General features: G+C 36.9%; 4 protein-coding genes across 6 annotated transcripts in view; 3 read left to right on the top strand and 1 right to left on the bottom strand.

The window, feature by feature from the left end:
- Positions 1-4391, top strand: part of zgc:158766 (uncharacterized protein LOC100009641 homolog) — a 29964-nt gene extending 25573 nt beyond the window's left edge. For 2 of the 3 annotated variants that reach the window (XM_042489728.1, XM_042489727.1), the window contains exons 22-24: positions 16-254; positions 1920-1989; positions 4005-4391. In XM_042489728.1, coding sequence (XP_042345662.1) covers positions 16-254; positions 1920-1964 — 284 coding nt within the window. In that variant the 3' untranslated portion in view covers positions 1965-1989; positions 4005-4391. The remainder of the gene's footprint in view (positions 1-15; positions 255-1919; positions 1990-4004) is intronic. The other variant, XM_042489729.1, reaches the window with a different exon arrangement.
- si:ch211-269k10.4 (uncharacterized protein LOC100150242 homolog) lies at positions 3122-8583 on the bottom strand. Its single transcript, XM_042489730.1, has 6 exons — positions 8416-8583; positions 7579-7762; positions 6149-6268; positions 5962-6018; positions 5090-5197; positions 3122-4966 (listed from the first exon to the last, which is right to left on the bottom strand). The coding sequence occupies exons 2-6, from the start codon at positions 7744-7746 to the stop codon at positions 4862-4864; spliced, it is 558 nt and encodes a 185-aa protein (XP_042345664.1). The 5' UTR covers positions 7747-7762; positions 8416-8583; the 3' UTR covers positions 3122-4861.
- Positions 8584-8881: 298 nt separating this feature from the next.
- On the top strand, positions 8882-11016 carry LOC121946338. Its single transcript, XM_042490870.1, has 7 exons — positions 8882-8926; positions 9003-9171; positions 9300-9398; positions 9586-9642; positions 10133-10240; positions 10358-10474; positions 10569-11016. The coding sequence occupies exons 2-7, from the start codon at positions 9007-9009 to the stop codon at positions 10596-10598; spliced, it is 576 nt and encodes a 191-aa protein (XP_042346804.1). The 5' UTR covers positions 8882-8926; positions 9003-9006; the 3' UTR covers positions 10599-11016.
- Positions 11017-12582: 1566 nt separating this feature from the next.
- On the top strand, positions 12583-24133 carry ptdss1a (phosphatidylserine synthase 1a). Its single transcript, XM_042490023.1, has 13 exons — positions 12583-12932; positions 13761-13852; positions 14724-14768; positions 14859-14983; positions 15103-15261; positions 15519-15670; positions 16736-16877; positions 19258-19370; positions 19561-19626; positions 19812-19911; positions 20174-20242; positions 21816-21879; positions 23741-24133. Exons 1-13 carry the CDS (start codon positions 12751-12753, stop codon positions 23833-23835), a joined length of 1404 nt encoding a protein of 467 aa, XP_042345957.1. The 5' UTR covers positions 12583-12750; the 3' UTR covers positions 23836-24133.
- Positions 24134-24858: the final 725 nt, after the last annotated feature.

The following is a 24858-nucleotide window of genomic DNA, read 5'->3' as shown; positions in this document are numbered from 1 at the left end:
TTTTTTTCTCTTCAGTCACTGAAAGCTCAGAGACTTCCTCTCAGTGCACGTCCAGTGACAGTGTAACAGGGCTGAGTACCCTCACTATACCCGGGCACCCCAGCATCATCATGGACTCCTACAACAACAACAACAACAACAACGAGCCCCCTTCATTCCTGTGCTCCTCCACACCTCCCTCCTCCATCGCGTCTCCTTCGATTTTCCAGAAAGAGGAAGACCTCCAAACCCAGGCCACCAAGTTCATCACAGCAGTGAGTGTTTAATTACGTATCTTCTCACAAGAAGACCTCAAGTCATACTGCTAACGTCACGTTGCTTCGTGAGAATATATTTGAAATACAGCTTTAAATCAGATACAGCTGCCGTGACACCCATTTATATTTCGTGGCTTTAACTCAAGTTCTGTGTTCTGTCTTAAGTGTACCTTTATATAGAGGTATGAATAGTTTTGCATGTATTTCTTCTGCTTTTTTGTTGGCTGTGTGAAAGATGGTGGTAGGTTTACCACATGAAGAACGACCCTATTCATCTTTATTGTTTTCTAATTTCATTATGTCTTATTCATTAAAAGGTAATTTATCTGATTGTACTTTTAACTCTACCTCAAATTTATCACATAATAGACTATATTTTTTCTCTTGTGAGTCCCTTTAAGTCCAGCTTTGCCCAAAATGTGCTGTATTCGCCTTTGTACAGGCACTTTAGTCTAGGGCCCATGGTACATTTTCTTTTGTTTAAATACATACATTTTATTTATTTTTATTAATCACACTTCTTTATTTTTCGTCGAATAATTTTGTACATTTGTATGCCCTGGAAGCAATTAAGTTATAGTACTTCCCGTAAGCTCTGCAGGAGTCACGTTATCAAAATGTTGATTTATGGAGTTAAGTTGATGCTGCGTATAATCATAGTCTGAAGTGCTCCTGCTTTCTGAATGGAGTTTTTATTTTACTCAAGAGATGCAATAGTTGGCAAAGGCAATTATTTGGAAAAATAGCACCATATGTGTCTAAAAACACCTAGAGCCAGTAACATCTGTAAATAATTTTAAAGTCTGATTATGACCCTGATTTTGCTACAATGGTTGATTTTAAAAATTCTGAAATTGGTTGTATGAAGAATTAAAATCTCTTATCCTCTGAGTTGTCTGGGTTGCAGTGGTAAACCAGTTTCACAGTACACCACGATATTAAAACTGTTATAACAGTTATCATACAATGTACGTTGACTTATCTATGGTATTGAAAAAAAACAGGGCAGGGATCTCACCTGCGCATATACATCACTTTTATGTTTACGACTGCAAACTTTTTATACAAACTTCCAAAATTGGTTACAGGTTTCAATTATAATAAAGCATTTGTTCAACCAAAACCCTTCTAATTACAACAATAATAATAATACATCATTATTATTATTATTTGTGTGTAACTGTATACTGTGATACAGTGAACCCATTATATTTTGAAACCATTATAATTATATAAAATCAATATGTCAATCTCATTCTGTTGCAACCCTATTTCTGAGTTGGCTTAAGACCATTTTAAGCTGTTTGATCATGTTGAACATGTTTGATTTTTCCACCTGTAAAATGTATAAATATGAACATGAACCGGTACTTAGAGAAAACTGTCATCTTCAAAAGTCTGTAGATAAGACAAAAATTGTGTTCAGTTCTTTCACACATTGATCTGAATGTGAAACCTTTGCTCTGAAATGTATATTGTCTTTTTATAAACACAAATAAACCCAACAAACTACATAAGCTGATAAGACTGACTGGCACACTGTAGCCAGTGAGAGAACAGTTGAAGTTGGATTTCAGACTCCAACGCTTTAAAGGCAAGTGATGGACAAAAGCCGAAGCCCCAGTTAAACTCACCAACTTTTTGCTGTTTTGTTTTTACCAGAGCAAGTCCTCTCATATAGCAGTAGGCCTCTCTACTGTGGTCTGACTCAGAGCTGAGGGGTTTTAGCTCAGTAAGTAACTTGTCATCAGAGCGGACATCCATGTTGTCCCCCTCACAGCCTCATTAACAACTGTGAGGAGCCCGTGGCCTGACTACTAATCTGTGTGAAACTGTGCTTCTGGAGCCTGTGTTTTGTGCTGCATGGCAGAGGGCTCTCCTTCTGATGGGTGGTTTGTTTTGTAAACTTCTGGCTCTTTTTCATGTCTCTTGGTTTTCTCATCCTCTCATTTTCTTCTGTGCATCTGTTTGACATGAGGTTGAAATTTGTGTTGTGAACTGAATCAAGAGTTTTATGCATGTGTGAACACGAGCATGCTCTGTTACAGCCTTTGTTTTTTGGGGCTTTGGAATGCATTTATGTTTGTGTTTTTGCTGATGTTGCTGATGACGCCTGAGTTTTGTGTTTTTTAACAAACTGTTTAACTTGTTCTTTTTATTTATTTCTAATGTTTAAATTCAACCTTTGTTGTACCTAAATGGGGGGAAAACTGAATTGCATAACCACAATATAATTTTAGGTTAAAGGCACAAAATATTAAAATGCAAATAGCAGCATTAAATTGGTCTTCTGGAAGAGACTGTAAGAAATGAACAGTCTCATCTGTATTTACATTTAAGCAAATTGGATTTATCTCTAATAAATAATTTCAGGTTGCCTGTTCTCGTAGGACCTAATTGGCAATAAAACATTAAAAAATTCTAAAAAAAAAAAAAAAAAGAAGATATTCCCCGTGTTTAGATATCACTCTAAATGTGCAGTCAACGTTTGTTCAGCAGGACCCTAAAAGTAATTTTAAAAACTTAACTATGTGGCTTTTGAAATTATCATGAAAAAATATAAAAAACAAATGTTCTTTCTGCATGTTTTGATAGGTTTAGGCAGAGGTATTTTTTATTTGAATGCATTTAAATGTGTAATAGCTTCCTTGAAATCTGTCCTTTCAGTGCTCAGTGTTACTTTTTAGATAACTTTCTTTGTTCATTCTTCAACCTTCAAGTAATTTTCAGTGTCTTTCCATTAGTGTAATCTTTAATATTCAGTATGAAAGACTTTATATTGTAATATGCACACATTTGGTGATAGCGTAGTGTTCCTCTTTATTTTGTGTGTGCAGCCAGAGTGAAGCATCTGAAAACCCCAGTTTGAAAACCACTGTTTTATTTGCTTTGAAAATCACAAAAAGCTACATCTTACACAGCTCATTTTAGCTAAAAGAAAAGAAAAAAAACAGTTCCTTGTAAGCAACATTGATACCTCTTATTTTTAGTCGTACTATTTTTATGACAACCTTAAACAACTCAGGTAACTGTTGGTGTGATAAAATTTATAATCTTTAAAATGTGTGTTATGTAATGCAGTATAACCCTTAGAGCTGTTTAAACCCTGTCTCCACGAAATTCTGTCTGAATGTTACTAAACTGTTTTCTTAATCATGTTGTTATGGCAATGTAATCGCTGCCTGAATTATGTTCAAAGACAACATTTCTTTTCAGCTAACAAAACACGAAATTCATGTAATGTACAGGCTGTGAAAGGAAGTGGCTTGACACCTGAACTATGGGTTTGCATCTAAGACTCCTGTCTCAGGTTTAGGCAACAAATTCACTTTGGTTAAGATTAAGGGAAGATCGTTGTCTCTGTTAAATGTAAATGTCATGTTGTCATTTAAAAAGGCATGTTATAGTCACTACGAGTGGATAATTTAATGCAAGACTGCCTTTTTTGAGCAACAACTGATATACGTTCTCACCTAACATGCTGCTGATACGTTCAGTGTCAACATTTTTGTGACTTGCCAGTTTCAATAATTAGCAACATGTCCTAATTATGTTAATAGAGAATGGAATTTGCTCGGCATTTCAAGTAGACAGGGCTTCTTTAAAGATGTTTAAATTTAGCTGACTGACATTGTTTATATTGCATGCTGACTAAAGTCAAATCATTTGAGTGCATAATGTGTGACACAAGATGTTTATCTAATTCTCCTCTTGTGTGTTTCTTGTGTTTTCCTTCTTTCTTTGTAGCTGTGAAGACCTGGAGCTGAACGCTTCTCGATGCCACAGCAATTTATATATAAGGACCATGAGATGAAAATGAAAGGAGTCCAGCTTCGCAGCACTAAGACTAATGGATGAAGCTCAGCTGTTAATGACATTTCATTATGATTCTGTAAATTGGAAACTGACCCAAAATATATACTGCCTTAATGGTACGCCAGTGGTCTGTACATTTGTTTTAATGAACTAGGTATGAATCAGTGTTTATATTGTAGATGAGTTTTTTATGCATTTTACAAAAAAAAAAAATAGCAGGCAGATCAATCGAGACAATGTTGTACCATGATATATCTTTTCTTTTGTTGCCAGTCCTGTTATAAGTTTGTACAGATGATTAAAATGTTGTTGAAGTCATTGTATTTCTCTCTTTGTGTGCTGGAAGTGTGAGTGCAGCTTAAAACACTCTGCAGATATTTCCACTGATAAAAAAGCACAAGTGTAAAACCACACACAGAGACCCTCGCAGATACACAGACAGAGCAGTGCGATGAGGCCCATTACTACCGTTATACAGAAAGCAGAGGCTGAGGAGGATGAAGAGTGTTTTTTCCTTCACATGAGAAAAGCTGACATCTGTTTACCACAAGCTTTGTGTTCTCGGTCCGAGTCAAACATCAGAGGCAGACCACAGCCCAGGCTCGTTCAGCAGGGGTTTCAGCTCCAATATAGGCAGTCGAGACCGAACACAAAGCCACACTTCATGTACAACAAAAGAAAAAGAAAAATATTAATACAGTTACTTAACTTCTTTAAGTCCTAATTTACAGTCTCCTGGTCCTCTTCCCATCTAATTTAAAGTATTCAATTCTCAAATGTCGTATTCTTCAGCTCTGTGGTGATTTGGCACGCTTTTCTTTGGCGAACCAGACGCAGAGAACTGCTGAGAGAAAAACTTTGACCCCCAACATACAAAGCTCCAACACCTCCATCTGTTAGAAACAAAAAACATCAAGCAAACATTTGTTTCATTTTTCCAAATACATGTAAATATCTATTGCTAACTAAGCACTTTGAAGTGTTTCTTCCTTTCATACACCATCACATCGTCTTACCCTCAAATGTTGATCATGTTCTGGAATCCAGTAAGTCAGGTCGACACTTATCAGACCAGCTGAAACCACAGCTACAAAAATACAGCCACAGTTAACCCAGAGGGACACCTGCAACACAAATCATACGTCAGTTTCTCATTAATTCATTTTTATTCATTCAGCTAATAATCACCTTCACCCAGTTGCCCCTCCAGAAATGTTCAGTAGGGGTGGCCAGATGGAGCTACAGATAATCTTGGGGTAGCAGATAGTCAGAAATCACATACTGATATATTTTGGTTTCTTATTTAAAAGCTAATATTATTAAATATCCAATGTGCATAGACTTATTTCAGTGCAGTTAATAAATTTAGTTCCATAGTCCTGTTTTAATGTGTCATTGATGTACAGTATGTTTACATATAAAGTGATTCGTTGTACTTTAAATATGCTGGTTGTCTTTTTTCTTAAAAAGACAAACATACAGCTCCAATTTAAAGGAGATACATTTACATTGAGTGTAAGGAACAAAACATTTACTGAGAATCAAATCAAATTTAGGGAAGATTCGTGGGTACTTACAGAACCCGTTTTCATTAAGATTTCTGGAAGTGAGAGTTCAACCCCTTTGAAAATCACCATGTCAGTTGCTCACCAGAATTTAGCCTAAATTTGGTACATTATGTAGCTCCCTTTTCCAACAAGCTAAGACAACACAGTTAGTCAAAGTCTACTTTAAATTGTCTATTTTAAAAAGATACCACTACTTCATGCTAGCTTAAAAATAGCATGCCACAGCCTTTTAAAAACTGGAATATTATATAATATTTTTTTACTGTCACTTCATTAACTGTAATAAGTAGTTTGTTGGGCTAGTATTGAGGTGTACTTACAGGTAGTAATCCTGGATATTTGAACAAGAGGTTGGAAACAACTCCAGCAATGATGTACTGCAGAAGAGAAGAATGCAGAGTCAGTATTTGAAAACAAGTTTGATTAATAATTGTTAAGTAATTATTTTTATCTGCTTTGCTTGTGCATGTTTTTTATTATTTGTTTTTTAATTGAGAAAAGACTTACGAGTGCTCCACTCAGGAGAGAAACTCTGAACAAAGTGAAAAGGGACTCTTGCATCTCCTGTGTTACTGCAAAAATAATTCCCACTCCAACACTGAGGAGACCGCTCACCATCTGCAGAGACTAACAGACAAGCAGACACCATGAATTCATGACATTGTGTGTGTCCTTACTCGGAAATCATTACATTAAAAACACGATAATGAATTTAAAAAGAGAAGAAGTAAAATATTCATAAAATATAATGTCACATGATTCATGCAATTCATTAATCTTTGTAACATTTATTTATGCAGGAAAAGAGTAAATCTTAATCTGAAAAGTGCTTTTTATCTGAATCATAATAATAAATGAACAAATGACACACCAATGATTTTACCTGTGACTATATTGTTGCACATATTCTCAGTTTTATGTCGACAGAATTGGGTGAGTTTTACACTTAAGACAAAGAATACCACAAAACCCTCAACCGAGCATTTCCTGTTGCTTCTGTCCAAGTCTGCACACGGGTATAGGCCATTTTTTGGTATCCCCCTCCACACTGTTCTTGATATCTTGCATGAATTGTGTTGTAAATAGTTTTAGACATGAACTCAAATAGTCATGGGCAGTAATGAGAACAAGATAGCCATCACTGGTGCCTGGACATTAGTCAGTTCAAAGTAAAATATATATAATACAGAGATGTAAAGTGTGAGAAAAAATGTTTTACTATCTTGGTTCCTTTTTTCCTCATTATACAGAACATTGTTGCAGTTTTTAAAGAATACACTAAGACACACACTAAATAAAATACTTCAACTGTAAATATCTGATTATAATCATATTAATATAAACACAGTGTATCATCATATCTATGAATGCTTTCAAAGTGATCTCTATTCAAAGGAGCACACGACACTCTCAACGAGGATGAAATTTGAAATATATACTATATATATATATATATATATATATATATATTTACATATACATATACATATATACACTACATGTTGTATATAGTAAAAATGAAATACAACATTTTTCATACTGCAAAATGGGGTTATAGCCAGTGCTGTAGTCAAGACCACCTAAACCGAGATCAAGTCATGACCAAGACCAGACTGTACTGAGACCAAGACTTAGAAGGTTGAGACCTAGTCAAGACCAAGACCAGCTCAAGTCCCATGCTGCATGACACAGTAACGATAAAGTGTGGAACATACAAACCACAGGCACTCCTCTAATTGATCCAAAAACGCCTGCAAAAAAAACAACAAATGAAGGTTCCTCTTCATTCACATGTGTAGGAATTTTCCTTTGTAAACCAATGTCAGAAGTTGAATCCAAACTTCTTTGATGCAATCTCAACAATAGTTTAACATTATGACCTCGTCAAAGGGTTTAGTTTTTTGACGTGATATCCTGATGAGTTTAGTCACTCTTACCCCCAATACAGCAGGTTGTTTCTCCAGCAGGTCATGCAGCGGCCCTTTGCTGTCTGGCAGGAGCTCTGTGGGCCGGTAATGATGCACCAAAGGCGGCTCTCTCCACTCAGGTCTGCGTGGCAGCTCATCAGCTCCACGGATGTCCATGTCAACATCAGCACAGGCCATTTGGTGCTTCTCTGATCTGCAGAGATGATGGTTTTTAAATTCTTACTGTGAATCCTTTCTCCTTTGCTCCTCACATGAGACAAACACTGCAGTAAAACTTAAAAAAGTACAGAGCAACAGAAAAATAATAACCCTTAATAATAATAACACTGTAATGCAATACCATACAACAATCTAGTAATAAATTGTGAAAAGGAAGATTTTAAATTGTTGCTGACACACTGAGGTAACTATCCAACACATTTTTGAAACATGTTGTTGAATTACATTATTTCAGAAGTTGTCATGTTTTTGTGTATTTAAGTAAATAAGGCAGACAAGAAATTAAACATATCTTTCACTGTAATGTAATCTGTTACATCATTACCACAACGTACAACTTTGAAAAGAACTGTTGACCTACATGCACAAACAACTAATAAAATACCCGATGTCAATAAAATATAAAACACATAAAAAATAAGTATTTATTTAGCTCCCAATAGTCTCGTTTACTTATCAGAATTACAGATTCTCAGACGACACATGTGACATTTACAAAAACTTTCGATCCAAGTATAAACACATGCATTTGCAGAATACTCACGAAGTCATGTTTTTTATTGCAAAATATGTACAGAAAAGCTTTTTTTCTTAAAAAAAAAAAATGCAATTTAATAAAGATCTTACCAGATTTGTCTTGAGACGCATCTATTTCACTCTGTATCTCTGTATCTGTCTCAGAGAATCGCCTCAGTCTTCAGTCATTTTCACTTCCCTGACAATACTTTAAAAGATGAGGTCACCTCACACCTTAACTTCCTCACTCTGCCACAAGTCTCTACAATATCATCATGTTCGAACCCATAAGTTGCATTTTATGGTCCAGTATTTCTGATTCAACAAAACTTTTGTCTTTTGAAAATAAAGAAGTTACAATATCAAAAATATGAAGATGCTACAGTTTGAAATAAAATGTTTGCCAAATCAATCTGCGTGCAAAAATTTTGTGGGTTTTGTGTGTGTGTGTGTGTGTGTGTGTGTGTGTGTGTGTGTGTGTGTAAGTGTGTGTGTGGGTAAGAAAAAAAAGGTGGGGTGGGGGTGGGGGTTAAAGATTGGTGAACCAGGTCATTTCCTTGTCAAACTCTACGACAAAGCAGAGAATTTCAGGTCTGAATCAAGATAAGACACAAAAAAAAAGGTACGTTACTGAAAACCTCAACAGCAGATTCCCACATTGATAAAAGCTGCTTTAACCTTCTTCGCTTTGGTCACAGGAGAATGAAGAAGAAGACATTTGAATGTGATGAATCGATGATCATCACCATACCCATTGGGAGTCTGAGGAATGCTAGAGATGGTCAACTGATGCCGGAGAAATTTCAGTGTGTTTACAAAGATTCATACAAGGTCTTTGTTATTCGAGGGAAACCTAAACCCCTTGGGGGAAATTGGGTTGTTTCTCACACAGTAAGGGTCACACTACTTAACACACTATTTCATTGCTTTATATTTATCAACTTGCTGAGAAAAGCTTCATCTTTGTAAAAGAGCATTATTCTCTTTGTTTTTAGGCAGCCCAGGCCATCGCTGGTGTGTTCATTGTCATTCTCTGTCTGATTTTCACTCAGACAGATGACTTCCTCAGGTTCTACACTCTGCCCAGTGTTCTGGTAAATACAGCTGCAAAACTACTAATGCAATGGAGATGATTCTGTTAAAATACATTTAGAAACCAATTCTTTAGTCTTTTTTAGTTCTTATCTTATTATAATGTATCTCATCTTGTTTTTTTTTTTTTTTTCATGCTTCATAATATCATATCTCAGTGTTAATTTACACATTTTATCAATATCTTAGTTTGTGGTCTGTGGTATGCTGTCCTACGCTGCTGGGCAATTTCCAAATATGCATGTGGTAAGTTAATACAAAAAGTAAAGTATAAAGTATTTCATATACATATATATGAAATTCAACTACAATTGGTAACTTGCTTAACCTATAGATTTAGAAATTATGACATGTGCTGACTTGATATTATTATTTTTGATATGTTAGTATATAATTTGTAATGTATGTTATTTTATTACTATTTTTATTATAGCTTCTTTTATTCTATACTTCAGTTAGATTAAGAAAATAAGAAATCCAAACCCAAACTTGTATCTCCTAAACACCAAACATGGTGTTAAAGAATGCCTTCAAAAACATGGATTCAGAGTTTTTGAAGTAAATTTGAAGGGATTTGCAGAATAGCTAACAATCAGATTTTCAAAACTGTTACTTATGAAATCTAAATAACTATCTAATAACTTTAACAACGCACAAATTCACCACAGCTTATCTGGTATTTTTTTGGTTTCCAATAATTTTCTTGAATTATCTACTTATTTTTTTCATCTTCCAGACAAAGCTGTCATTCTCTCTGAACATCATCAGCTTCTTCTGGTCAGTTGCGGCAGTTTGTCTCTACGTGTTCAAGTTCAATGTTTCACCAGAAGGCAGCTCACACAAGGTAAAGAAACATTTACCCTTTTTTAAAAAAAAAACAACAACAACAACCCCCCCCCCCCCAAAAAATGTATTTTCACCTTCAAAGCTTTCAAAGCTTTCTCAACCTTTTTTTTTTTAGGTCCATGAAGGAATCAAGGGACTGATTATATCTCTGCTGGTTTTGGAGAAGTTACTGGCCCTTTCTTTGATCTACTGGCTGAGTAAAGCTGTATGCAGACAACATTTCAACACGTTGGTATGTCATTTTCCTTTATATACACAGAAGCTGCATTATACTTTAACATGAATGAGATAATTTGTATGTAACATTAGTTACTGTTTTTCCGCAGCCAATCATACTGCTGAAACAAGGCGACTGAAGGCTTGAAAGACTTAATGGAACTCATGAAACCAACAACAGACCACCTACTTACATGATACTTTTAAATTCCTCTTTATTCCTCTTTATCAAGTATGCACAGCCACTCAGTGTACATTAATTTGCGTCTTCTAGGTAACACAGTATACACGTATATGTTTGTGTACATCTACCTGTTTCTATTGCATTTTTGATCAGAAAAAAAAGTGGGCTATCAATTGCAAGCATCGGTGTGTCTACACTGCAAAATCATCTCTGATTTCTAAATCCTTGGGAAGGTTGTATTGTCTCCATTCCTGTAAATTTAGATCATATTTTAAAACTTGTATTGTAGCCTAGTCCTTGATTACTTTTATTCTGTTCTCCATGAATCATTTTGTAACTTTGCTTTGTGCAAATAAAGGTGGTTTTCTTTTGTTTGTTTGTTTATGCTTCATTTGTCATCTTGTGCACTTTTAAGACATTCAACTACTCTGAACAACGCCATATAATAGCTGAAAAAAAGCTGATGGTCAATATAGTATATCTACATTTGGTATCAGTTAGAAAAATAATTTTACACATTTTGTTGTGATACATTTGTTAAAAACAGCAAATGTATTCAAAAGATAAAATAATCAAGTAGAAGAAGGTTGCGGGAGTATAACAGTGTGAACCCAGAGACAACAAGTCATGTTTATACTTTGTGTTCCAACCTAAAAATACATCATTGCCATGCAAACTTAAGGTTGTCTGGCAATTTCAATTAGGTAGGGGTTTGTGGTTACTTTCTGCAATGACATTGCTCATAAATAATTTTTTTAATTTGACTTTTCAATCCACCCACTCCACTGAATTCAAGTCGCCTGATGTAAACGGAGTGTATCAAGTTGACAATTCTGTCTGATATCAGGCACGGGCCTACACATAAGGCAATACGAGCAATTGCTGAGAGGCCTACAAAAGATATTCTCTTACTGCAAGAGACAACAAAATTAAAATGCAACTTTCTAAACAAAACTGACAACATGTTCCATTTTTAAGCTCAGAGACAGGCAAAATGGACAGTTTATGTATGCTAGGTCTTACTTCAGTCTTTTTATCTTCCTCTTTTTTATCTTTTCTTTCTCTAAATATTAATGTAAAATTGTTGATATTTAATTTTAGGTATGTGGGTGCATGAATTTATGGTGCATAAGTCATTTGATTAAAATTGAATGACTTATGGAGAAGGGGTGGTAATGAATAAGTTTGTATTTCTTCTATAAATATGTAAACCAAGGCATCATGTGTTTGACCATTTCTTGCTTTATGTTTTCATTGTCTGTAAATGTATTTATTTATTTGTATGTCTCCTTATTTGTATAATCTTTTCTCTATTTTTTTTACATGTTCAATATAGATGAATAAATGACGGCCCTGATGCTTGACTTGTTAAAGTGGGGAGGTTTGCACTAGCAGATAAAACATAAACAGTCGTGCTGCTCTTCATGAAAAAAACGACAGGGACCCCTGCTGGGAGATGAGGATGTTTTTGGTTTCAATGACATGTGAAGCCCTGAGCGGCCACACGGGGGAGATAAACACACACAAAATCAAGTGAGGTAGAATCACCTTTCAGTGAAGGATGTTTTCTAGGAAACACATTCATTTGACTTTCAAATAACTTTACTGCTGTGCTGTGGTCAAATTACCAAAGCCTGTAGGCTGACATGGTTGTTTATATATATATATGTGTAAAGTAATCCAGGAGGTCACAGTTTAAGAGGTTTAATTGATTTGGCAGACTAGAAGAAGTCAACCTCTGTTCACTTGTTAGACTTTAAAATCCTTACACGGAGGTCACGCCAAAAACAATCAGAGCAACACATGATCAAGGGGTGCATGTGCACGCTTCCGCTTTGGGACACGCCCTATACAACCATGTTTCACCAATCACAATCAAAAGTGAAAAATTTCTCAAAAAAAGTGTCTTCCTCTTTTTAACCCTCTGTTGCTCATTCTGCTCAGCTGTCATTAACTTTGCACGCTGCTAACTAGCTATGTAACCGTATATATGTATTCTAACTGTTTGTGTGTGTGTGTGTAGTATCAGTTAGTGGTGTTTGCTGCTGCTGGTGGTGGGGATCACTTTCTCTCATGCTGCTGTGAGCCGCTGCTGGCTGCGTCCTGCTATGGCGTCCGTGTACAGCGGATCCCACACCTTGAGCAAGGATGATGTGAATTACAGGATGCATTTCCGAATGATAAACGAGCAGCAGGTTGAAGATATCACCATAGAGTTTTTCTACAGGCCGCACACGATAACGCTGCTGACATGCACGGTGCTCAGTTTGATGTATTTCGCCTTCGCAAGGTAAGTCGCTCACAGCTAGCACCGTTAGCTCGCTGGGTTAGCATAGTTAGCTAGCGCTCGGCTAACGGCTGCAGTGATGCTCTGTGACAGTGTACAGGTACAAAGGGGAGGTTAGCTAGCTTTTAGCCACTATTTAATTGATTTTCTTGCGGAAATACACTTTATATCCACACGAAGGCACTTGAATTACTATGTCAGTTGTGTCCGCCCACATTTTTGCTGTCATTAATCGTCAACAAGGCTAATAAATAGAAGTGTTGTGTTATGTAACGATAGTCCAGTGATGAACACTGTTTCCTGTGCTGACACTAGCTATAATGTACCGAGCATAACAACGAGTCATAACGCTACATTTAAAGTGATTTTCAGCGTTATAAACCACAATTTGACCTTAAAATCTAATTATTGCAAACCTTAATGTCTCTGCTAGGTGCTTTTTATAAGAAGTTGTTATAATAATAATAATAATAACACTACTAATAATAACTGTATTTGTATAGCACTGCTGCCCATATACAGCAAGTGCAAATCAAAGTGCTTTACACGATAAAAAAAAGACATAAAGCTAAAATGATAGGGTTGTAAGTACACAACCACACACACGCAGACACATAGGCTCAATGCAGACATGAAAGAAAGAAAGAGAAAGAAATTAATTAAGTTTGATACCAATGAAATAAAAGTTACACAAATGCAAGTCCAAATAATGGGTTTATAAATTTGCTTATAAGACTTATAAAGTATAGACTGCATAAAATTGGCAGTACTACAGTGTCTCTTTTGATACTAATGTTTTATTTGGGATTTGTGTGTTCACCCTGCCTGCAGAGATGATGGAAATCCCGACAGTAATCTCTGGGTGGGGCTCATCCTGGTCATCTCCTTCTTCCTTGTCATCAGTGTTTTGGCATTTCCTAATGGTGAGCAACAAAAAAAAAGAAAAAGAAATTGTTATTTTGTTTAGTCGAGTGTGTTTGCATTGACCTTAATTCAGTGGTGGATAAAGTACCCGTAAGCTATAGTTGAGTAAAAGTACAGATTTCTTACTGGGAAATGACTTTGGTAGAAGTCAAAGTCACCTAATAGAATATTAATAGCCTGAAGGTGCTTCACAAACAGCCATATGTTAGCACAGTAAACATATATGCAGGGTTCTCCCAGTAATGGAACACCTGGAAAAGTCATGAAATTTTACAATCTCATTTTCCAGGCCTGGATAAGTCATTGCATTAGTAAAAATGGATTTTTTTTGTGTGTAATGAAATTAATTATTATACTAATCTTGTAAAATGAAACAAACATAACCACCAAGTAGAGATTAGAAAAGGTTGCTGTTTAATTTTCATTCATTAACTAACATTTGGAGTAAAGTATATTATACAGTTCTGTTTGTGTTATACATTATGGGTCCTCGAAAAGTTTTGAAATGTTGTTGTTTCATTTTCATTTCATTTCTGGGAAGCCTGTAAATGACCCTTTTAGATAGAACAAGGAAGGACCCCATTATGAGAGGAATAAATAGACTGTAACAACAAAAAATGATTCCCCATTCTGCACGGTATCACTAGTGTCATTTTTAGTTTCTATTGTCAGTTCTCACCACTGTGATTTTTTGCTCCTTCTCAGCCATTAATCACAGACAAGGAAGCGAACTAGTCCAGGATTATGAGCAGTATATGTAAAACAATAACACAAAGAGAAACTGATTAATTTTTTCAGGAACAATGAGAAACCTGCATCCATGCCATAACTTGTATCTTTGACATAGTATCTTCATGTGCTTGACTTTAGGTCCATTCACCAGACCACATCCAGCAATATGGCGAATAGTATTTGGTGAGTGCTGATAAAAGTCTCCAAGATTGTAAATGTCCTTGTTTGGACCTTAGATTTCACTCTTCAATGTCATGTCTCTCTGTTGTCAAGGTCTGAGTGTCCTGTACTTCCTGTTCCTGGTTTTAATCATCTTCCTCAACTGGCAGCAGGTGAAGCAGCTAATGTATTGGTTGGACCCAAACCTGCGTTATGCCAAGAGAGAGGCAGACATAATGGTGAGTGATGCAGGCTTACACAGAAAAATAATTTTCATATTGATTTACATGCACCAGTTGCTTTCACTACCAGGGGATTATCATCATTGTAATGAGGCTTTCTGTGCTGCGCTCTGCAGGAATATGCCGTGAACTGCCATGTCATCACCTGGGAGAGAATCCTGAGCCATTTTGACATTTTTGCATTCAGCCATTTTTGGGGCTGGGGTATGAAGGCCCTGCTCATTCGGAGCTACGGCCTCTGCTGGACCATCAGTATTACCTGGGAACTTACTGAGGTAAGGAAGCACAGACCAGATGAGGTTTTCGCACACTGAACATCCTGTGGTATATTACTTTCTCTCTGGTTGCCTGTCACTCCTCTCTCTCATTCTGTTAATAATGGAGACATGTTAAGGTGAACTAAGCTGGTAATGGCAGTGGTTTACCTGGTGGAAACTGATGGGTTTAGTAATTTAATATTACACATTAAATATTATTGTGGGCTGTTTTAGTGATGGTGCAGGCTCTCATAGCCTCCTAATCTTCTGTTCAGCTATTCTTCATGCATCTGCTGCCTAATTTTGCTGAGTGCTGGTGGGACCAGGTGATTCTGGACATTCTGCTGTGTAATGGAGGAGGCATCTGGCTTGGCATGACTGTCTGCCGCTTTTTGGAGATGAGGACCTACCACTGGGCCAGTATTAAGTATGACCTTGCAGCCTGGAAATTGATATCGACTGCGTTTAAAGGGTGTCCAGTTTTGTGTCGTACCGTAGTCTGTGCGAACAGCACCAACAGAAACAAAGCCAGCTATTTTCAGTTTGATTTTCCAAGTCATTTACATTTATAAAAAAAGGCAGTGGAGTTTATATTGTAAACCCTGTGCATGCTTTTCATGGGATCAGCACTGATTTAATAATAATAATAATTATGCATCTAATATAAAGACAGAAATACATTAAAAACCTATCTGAGTTACTTGACTGTAAACTGAAATGTAAAATCTTTATTATTTGGCCTTTATGCTTTATTATGTAAATTTAAAAATGATTTTTATTGTGAGCCCAGTGAAAGATTGAAGGTTTACTTACTGTGATTCACTGATAACTTTTGAATATGTAAAAGTACTAATAAAAGTATAACTTGTGTGTACAGGGTTCCCGCAGATCCTAAAAAGTCTTAAAATGCATCAGGATAGCAGAACCAACAATGCTCATGTGTTCCATTCTAGAAAGTGTGCATTTTATTTTTTCAGTATTTGAAATGTATTTTCAGCTTTTTAACTTGACCAAAAAAGTCAAGTCAAGTCAAAATAAACATTTTGACATAATTGTCCCTAACTGCAAGTCATTTTTTTCTTTAAAATTTCTAAAATTGGTCTCAAATGTAATTCCTAGTGGCATTAAAAAGTCTCAAATCTGAATTTAATAAAGCTGTAGGAACCCAGGTGTAATATTTAAAAAACAAAAGGTATTGGTTAAATCAGAATTTAATAAATTGTTCATTCAGAAGAGTTAGTGCATTTACTCTCCTCTTCTGTAACATTTAGATAAAATCTATTCCACTCAAGCAAGGCCTTTGAAATGCCATTTTAAGATGTATGAAGTCTTGTTTTGAAATATGATATAGAAGTTCATCAAGGCTGAGTGGATGTGAATAATTAATGTGATGACATTGCTTTCATCCGGCTTTGTCCACTGTACTAACACAATGCTTATCGTAAATCTATCTCCAAGTCTTTGTAATCCTTCTCCCGTGCTTCCCATCCAGGGACATCCACACCACCACAGGGAAGATCAAACGAGCTGTGCTACAGTTCACCCCAGCAAGCTGGACCTATGTTCGCTGGCTTGACCCAAAGTCTTCCCTACAGCGAGTGATGGGCGTCTATCTCTTCATGATCATCTGGCAGGTGAGAAATCCTCTCTTGCCACCTCACGGTGACTAAGTGCTGACTAGTCAGGGATCATCCGGTGTGCTCTGCGTGCTAAGTCCAGGCTAATCCAATTGCCTCCTCTGTCACTGAAATCTAAAACCTGTCTCGCATGGATCCATATAATCATGAGTGTCCTGCTGTCTACACATTAACAGTTAATCCCATATGAGCGAAAGACACGCTTGATTACTTTGGAGCAATTTATGGTAATGAGAAAACCATGGATGGAGAACTTGAGTAAGCTCTATTGCTTTCCACTGGAGAGTCAACTGTTGCTGCCAAATTTCTATCCATTGGCAGCCATGGCGATGAAAGCTGCTATTTCTCTCATTTCTGTGTGGTGATGAAGCAGCATTGTTCTCCCCTCTCCCTCGCTCAGGCAGTCCACAACTCTGTGGAGGCTTTAAATAGTAATGACCAGTCTTGGAGAATTAGTTAAAGAGACGGGGGACGTCTCATCTCTGCTTAGTGCATTGACAGTTTAGCTGCTCTTCACTGCATTCAGCCACACAGGCTCCAGCCCAAATGAGTGAATAACAAGGCAGCAGGCTTCCCTCTCATTATTTTCCAGTGCGGATGAGAGGGACTTGGACAAAGCGTTCCCTGAAATGAACTGTTAGCATTGTTGCCAATTTGTTAATCCAAGTGTGACTTGCATTGTAGGAGACTCTTTGTTTGTTAGTGTCCTGGCTGAACTGGTTGACCTTTTCAGTGCTAATAAAGCACAAATTGAGTCTGACTGCCAATAGACGTTACTCACAGCACGCATTTGGACTTGTCAAACACAGGTGTAACTAATAACTTTAATAATGGCGGCATTCCTTTGAGGTTTTTGTGTGTGTGCGTGTGTGTGTGTGTGTGTGTGTGTGTGTGTGTGGGTGCGCTCTCACTGGCATGGCTGGCTGGCACATCAATAGATCTGAGCTGTCAATACATGTTGTTTGAAGCACAAATAGTTTTTAATCTTCATGTAACATGTTTCTACACTATTTGGGTGGTAAGTGTTAATGGGCATTTTTTTACGGAGGAAATTTTGACATTTGATAATAGGAAAAGCTATGTGAAAAAGGTAGTTGAACAGTGACACTGTTTTTATTGTGACGGCTCTGTACTCGAGCACCTTTGATGTTGACTTACAGCTTTATGGGTGTTGATGGGCATTCACATCAACATTGGGTGAACATAGTAGGAACTGTTGCCCTCTTAATACATCAAGTAATTTTACATCAGTACAGCAGGGCAAAGCCAAAGCAACCACTTCGCACTTTTACAGAAAAAAAGGAACAAAACATTTCATCATTTACATATTTATTGGGACATTTTGATATTCCTCTTAATCCCCTCCAACCACTAATCCAGAAATGTGAAACCTCCATGTGGAAATAAAACAGCATCACTGTGGATATTCCTTTTAACTATAAATATTTCCACAACATTTGGAACTAAACATGAAATATGAATACTTATTATGAATTATATAATTTCTTTTTTTTTTCTTTTTTTTTTTTAATTTATTTTTTATTGACATTCAGAATCAGATATACAGAGTCAGACGTTCAGAAACAGACATTTACATCTGGGACATCATTTGGGCGTATATCTAGTTTCCGTTGTCTGCCTCAAATGTCCGGAAGGAAAAACATAGTGTATATATATATATATATATATATATATATATATATATACACATATACACATACAACATATATACTTACACACGCACATACACACATACATATACATACATACCCGCAATATGTATATCTTTCTTTTCCTTAAACATTAACACTAACATGAACATGGGGTGTTTTCTGTTGAAATATTACAGTTAAATAAATAATTAATCCAGTCCGTCTTTATATGGTCAAAAAATGAAAATAAAATAAATATAGAAAAAAGAACCTTAAATAAAAGAGGGGCGTTTCAGGGAGATATACATTTTCCATTGCTTCCAGATGTGAATTATATAATTTCATATAATTTATATTAGGACAATGTATAAAAAGTGCTAATGTTGCTACACTCATCATTTCAATCTGAGTGACGCAGACCTCTGAGAAATGTGTCTTTCACATTACACACCTCCAAACCAGCCAGGCTCGCAGATCATTTCTGCCTGCCGGTATTGCTCTGTTGAACAAACTGTGAACAAACTGTGTAAAATAATTGAACCTCTGTGTGTGAGGATGTAGCATCTTGCATTGAACACACTTTAATGTGTTGATGGCTTTGTTATTTGGTGGTGTTGTTGTTGATGTTGGTTTGGTTGTCTGTTTATTTATATGATGATTGCCATACAGCATACAATGAATTTCCAAAAGGACAAACAAATATCTGTTTCCCTCTTTGTCCATAGCTAACAGAGTTGAACACATTCTTCCTCAAGCACATCTTCATCTTTCCTGCAAGTCACCCTCTCAGCTGGTGCCGGATCCTGTTTATTGGTGTCATCACAGCTCCAACAGTGAGGTAAAAAAAACAAACCAAACTGGAAACCGTTTTATTTGTAGGGAAATTATTTCTGGAAACTGATACTGTCAGATTTTTGTGGGATATTGTACATTGTTGTAAGCTTATATTTTGTCACTTGTTTTGAAGGCAAGTTCCTGACTACAGCTAATATTGCTAATGTTTGCTTTGTGTGTGTTCTTTGCTTTAGGCAGTATTATGCGTACCTTACAGACACACAGTGTAAGAGAGTCGGGACCCAGTGTTGGGTGTTTGGGTAAGTGAAATCTAGATTGTAGCCTTGAGGAAAGTAAAAAAAAAACCAAAACATTTTCTCTCAGGTAAAAGCCACTAAATAGCATGTTTGTTTTGAGCTTATTTTCAGAGAAATTGAAAGTTTACTGCAGGTGGGTCAGAGGCTTCAGTTATCAGTGTTTGTTTTTTTTCTCCTCTCACTCACAGGGCAATAGCCTTTCTGGAGGCCTTGGCATGTATTAAGTTTGGACAGGACTTGTTCTCAAAAACACAGATCCTCTATGTGATCCTCTGGCTGCTGTGTTTGGTAAGATCGGGATCACAGTAATGCTGCATTTCTGTGTCACAATCAATTATTATGGTCTTCAGTCAGCAGTCATGTCATATGATGCCATCAGCACGTGAAATCTTAACTTAACTTTGCCGCCAAAACGCCATAATTCACTCATAAATCTGTTTTAACAGAAACATTTCAACATCAAACACTTTGTGTGCTGTAAATGATTCATTTTTTTTTTGATTTTCCATGAATAACTAATTGGTCTCTGTTATGTTTGATCTGTATTTAGGCCTTCATTACATTCCTTTGCCTGTATGGAATGGTGTGGTATGCTGAAACTTATGGTCCAAGAGAAAAGGTATGTTTAGTGCTTGTCTTTTGCCCTTGTAAAGTCTGTTGTATAGTTCATTATAAAAAGTAACTTTAGAGATCCCCTCCACTCAAAAATGTATTTTTTTAATGTTTATGTCCTTGAATATATCTGAGCTTGTCAATTCTGATTGTGCTTGTGCAAAGTCTTTCACTAGAGAGTTGTTTTCACATTCCTTTACTGAAGGGGGCGATGTCTGTGCATCTCCTAAAATCTGAGATTCAGACGCACACTGGGCATATTTGATTAAGAATATCACAAATTCAAAGCCAACCACTGTCTAATGCAGAAAAGGCATATCAACAGGGGAACAGACCTCAACACAACACTGGCAAAGAAACCTGAAACCGATAGCATTGAGCAAACTTATTACCTTTGATATAAAAACTTCAGCCAGACGCAGACCTCTGGTTTATAATTGCATGTTTGACAACCACTAATGCTGTGTCAGTTGTTGCCAATTACAAGCTAACACACAATATAAACAAGAAAAGATATTACAATTGCATTTAGTATCCTGATCCGTCTGCTACTCAACATACTCCTCATCTGAACCTAGGTCTAACTGAGGCTCTAACATGTGAGGCTGAATCTCTCAGATGTTTATTTTAACGTTAGTCATTTTGATGCGTACTTCTCTTTCATTGGTCAACCTAGGGAGAGCAGCGGTGGTCAGATCCAGAATTCCTCCTGCCTCGTGGCCCACTGACCTTTTTCCAATTCACAGTGAAAAATATATTGATTCACACTGGGAATTTGTTTTGCGCTGTGAGTGATAAAATGGTGCCAGAGTGCATAAAAAAAGCATGTCACAATAGAACTTGTTTATCAGAAAGTGCCAGTGGAGGAATCCCTGTAACAGCAAACAGAGATCCAGACTACGCCCAGAATGTCCTCAACCCCCCCCCCCCAAAAGGTCCTTAACCTATGCAGTCTATTTCACACTTCTGTCGGGTAAACCAAACAGATACTTAAATGATAACATGATATGTTCATGGCCTTCCATGTGTTCCACTCTAAAAAGTGTTGTTTTTTCAACATTTGACATAAATAATCTTACTTTTTCACTGTACAAAAAAGTTACGTTTTATGTTACAATACACATATTTTGGGCAAAATAAAATTGGCCTTTAATTTTGGTTATTAGAAAATTGGTCTTAAACTTAAATCTGAGAGGCATTAAAAAAGTCTTGAAAAGTCTTAAATCCATCTTGCCTTAAGCTGCAGGAACTCTGAGTGGGACCAATCGCTCTTATGTGCCAGGTGCCAAATATTGCACAAGCATACTGAGCTGCAAAACGCTTTTACACCTAAGTCTGAATGACGAAAAGACATTTCTTAAACAGAGAAGTGAAGCCAGCCATGTTGCGTGTTCCATATCTAAAGAAATCAGCTGACTTGCTCTTGACGACCCTCTGTGAATATAAACTTTTCAGACCTTCTCCCCTCAGAGATTCTTATCACTCTTCGTACTGTGAAGCTGCACAGGGTCAGTTAGCCGCTATATGTTCCCTGTCCAGTTAATGGTATGTGTGTCATGTGTCTCCTCTTCCTGTCACAGAGCCTCTCAGAGTGTGAAGACAGCAATTACACTGAATCTCCTGACCATGAAGACACATTTAAAGGTACACTGACTTTACTGTAATTCATCAACCACATAAAAAAGGCTCACAAAACATTAATTAGTGTAGATGCTTCAACAAACCCCTTTTTGCGACATACTATAGTATAGCTTTTTTCAACATTTTAAATGTTAACTTTTTGGACTGTTTCCTTCCACATTCTATACTATTATGTTCTTCAAAATGTTAGACTATGACTTTTTTGGACCATTTTTTCCACGTTTTGCTACATAATATAATATGAATTTTGTAGCCTTTTAAATGTTGACTTTTTAGACTGTTCTTTTGAAATTCAACACCATAAACTTCTTCAAAATGCTGTACCATAAGTTTTATCGGCATCTGGAACGATGACTTTTTGACCGCTTTTACCACATGCTATAGTATGGCATTTTTTGACATACTATGGTATGACTTTTTTCAACATTTTAAATATTGACTTTTTGGACCATTCTTTCAGATATCTTTGGGGTGTTTTTGCCTTTAATTGACAGGACAGCACAAGCGTGAAATTGTTGAGAGAGAGAGAGAGAGAGAGAGAGGGAATGACATGCAGCAAAGGGCCGAGGCTGGAGTCGAACCCGCGGCCGCTGCAGCGAGGACACAGCCTCTATACATGGGGCGCCTGCTCTATCCACTGAGCCACCAGGCGCCCCTGGACTGTACTTTTGACATTCTGCGCTAACTTTTTAAAAATTATTTTAAGATTATTTTTGGGGGAATTTTCCCTTTTATTTATAGGGCAGTGAAACAGAGACAGGAAAGCAGGGGGAGAGAAGGGGATATGACATGACCAAATCATCACTGAACTATTTTTAGAGAGGTGGTAGGCCGTTCTGATAGATATTTGTCCCTATCAGAATGACCTACTCCCCATATAACTCTCTTTTGCGTGGATGCTTCAGTAGCATTGTTATCTGTTTCTTTATTAATGTGGATGCTTCAGAGCAAATCTACTGCCTCTGCACTATCACAAAAAAATCTCACTCAATCTCCTCTGGTGCACACAGTTTAAAGTCTTCATACACAGTTTACTACTACTATAGTAGTACTACTACAACAACTTATGCGATTACTTTTTCTTCTTCAACTACTGCTATACTGCTACTACTATTACTACTACTACTAATACTAGGACAACTAACTATACTCCTGCTACTGCTATTACTATTACTACTACTACTACTACTTCTACCATTACTGCTACTTATAGTAGTTGTGTACTGGGACTATTTCTACTGATAATACCACTACTTCTACTTCTACTACTACTGCCGCCATTGCCAATGCTACAGCTACACTGCTTCTGCTGCTGTTACTACTCCTTGTAGTAATACAAGTACTGCTACCTCTTCTACTTCCACGACTACTACGACTATTGATACTAATACTACTAGTATTATTTTTCCTTTTTTGATCAACTACTATTTCTGCATATTTTAAGCTACAGAAAACATTCAAATGTCAGGCATAAATGTCGTTGAAGAGCATAACATTCTGACATTTTCTTTCTACATTTTATGACTCGAAATATTAAACACTTCTTTATTTTAACCTTTTCAGTTAACATCAACTTCTTCCTTTGACACTCTTCCGGTTCAGCTCATAGTTTTTTCAGTTAAAAGCAGTTCAGCTTTCATTTCAGCCAGTCTTTTAGATTCAGCTATATATATCTGCATTTTCAGCCATGGTTTTAAACTGATTTCAGCTTTAATCATTCTGCAGGAAATGCATTTTCCCGTCTTCAACTGTAATCCTGTAAAGTGCTGACATCTAGTGTTTGGAATGATGTTTTACTCATAGTGCAAAGTGCAGTCACACCTTTAATAAACTCAATCCAAAGTGTTTGACCCTCACGTTTCAGACGAGACAGATGTGGAAGACGACAGCCCCACAACCAGATATAGAGGGAAGGTCTCCGGAAAGACCAAATCCATCAACGGCCTGGACAGCCAGTAGGAGTTGGAGCCAGAGGTTGGTGTGCGACTCCTGAACTCACTCCAAGGAGCCAGGTGTGAAGGATTACAGGAAGCACTTCCTGGGATAATTAGAGTCTAGAAAGCCCTCACCTACAGTAGAGGGAGTGGAGACAGGGGAGACTAAGTGGATGAACAGGCCCATGCAGTGTTATTAGGAGTGCACAGAGGCTTGGACTACGGAGACGCACACTTAAAGGTGTGCTGTAGTTGTAAAAAAAAAAACACTGATCACAGGTGTGTGTGTGTGTGTGTGTGTGTGTGTGTGTGTGTGTGTGTGTGTGTGTGTGTGTGTGTGTGTGTGTGTGTGTGTGTGTGTGTGTGTGTGAGAGTGAGAGAGAGAAGAGAGAGTGGTGTTTTGTGTTTGTGTGTGTGAGTGTATGAGAGAAAGGTGGAATAAAAACTGCCGATTCTAGATGTGACTGCATGATCATTGTAGCTGATGATATAATTTACAGACATTTATTCTATGAAACAGTATATCATTGATGGTTAATGTACATGTGACTGGTTTACTTTACCAGCCTTAACTCCAGTATGTTGGTTCAAAACATTTCAATGTTAAAAGCCATTATGTAGAATTTATCACAAGAATTAGAGCCTTTGTTTATAGCACTGTAAATGCTTTTTATTAGCGCCAGTCATCTATTGTCTATTTAGATGTTCACACTTGTTTGGTGTTTATAACTTGAATGTTGGCAGGATTTCAAAGCAAGATGGTTTGAGCTCAGTATGATCCTTGACTGAAGATTGCGTTTGACCTGGAACAAAGCAAAGCACACAGTTTAAGCACTTTTCAGAATGTTTTCTTGCAAATACTGTACATTTTGTAATGCTTGAGTGAGTATTTTGTGAATCATTGTGACCTTGAGTGATTTTACTCTCCCTGTCCATCTGTGGCTGCTATCTTTTTTTTTTTTTTTTTTTTTTTTACTGTACTGATAATGAAGGGCGACTATTCAAATTCCTGCATGTGTTGTCAGGCTCTACCTGTCTTTGTGCAGGT

Source organism: Plectropomus leopardus, chromosome 7, assembly GCF_008729295.1.
Source record: "Plectropomus leopardus isolate mb chromosome 7, YSFRI_Pleo_2.0, whole genome shotgun sequence".
NCBI lineage: Eukaryota > Metazoa > Chordata > Actinopteri > Perciformes > Serranidae > Plectropomus > Plectropomus leopardus.
The sequence above is the reverse complement of the archived record's forward strand: the minus strand, read 5'-3'. Positions and strand labels throughout refer to the sequence as shown.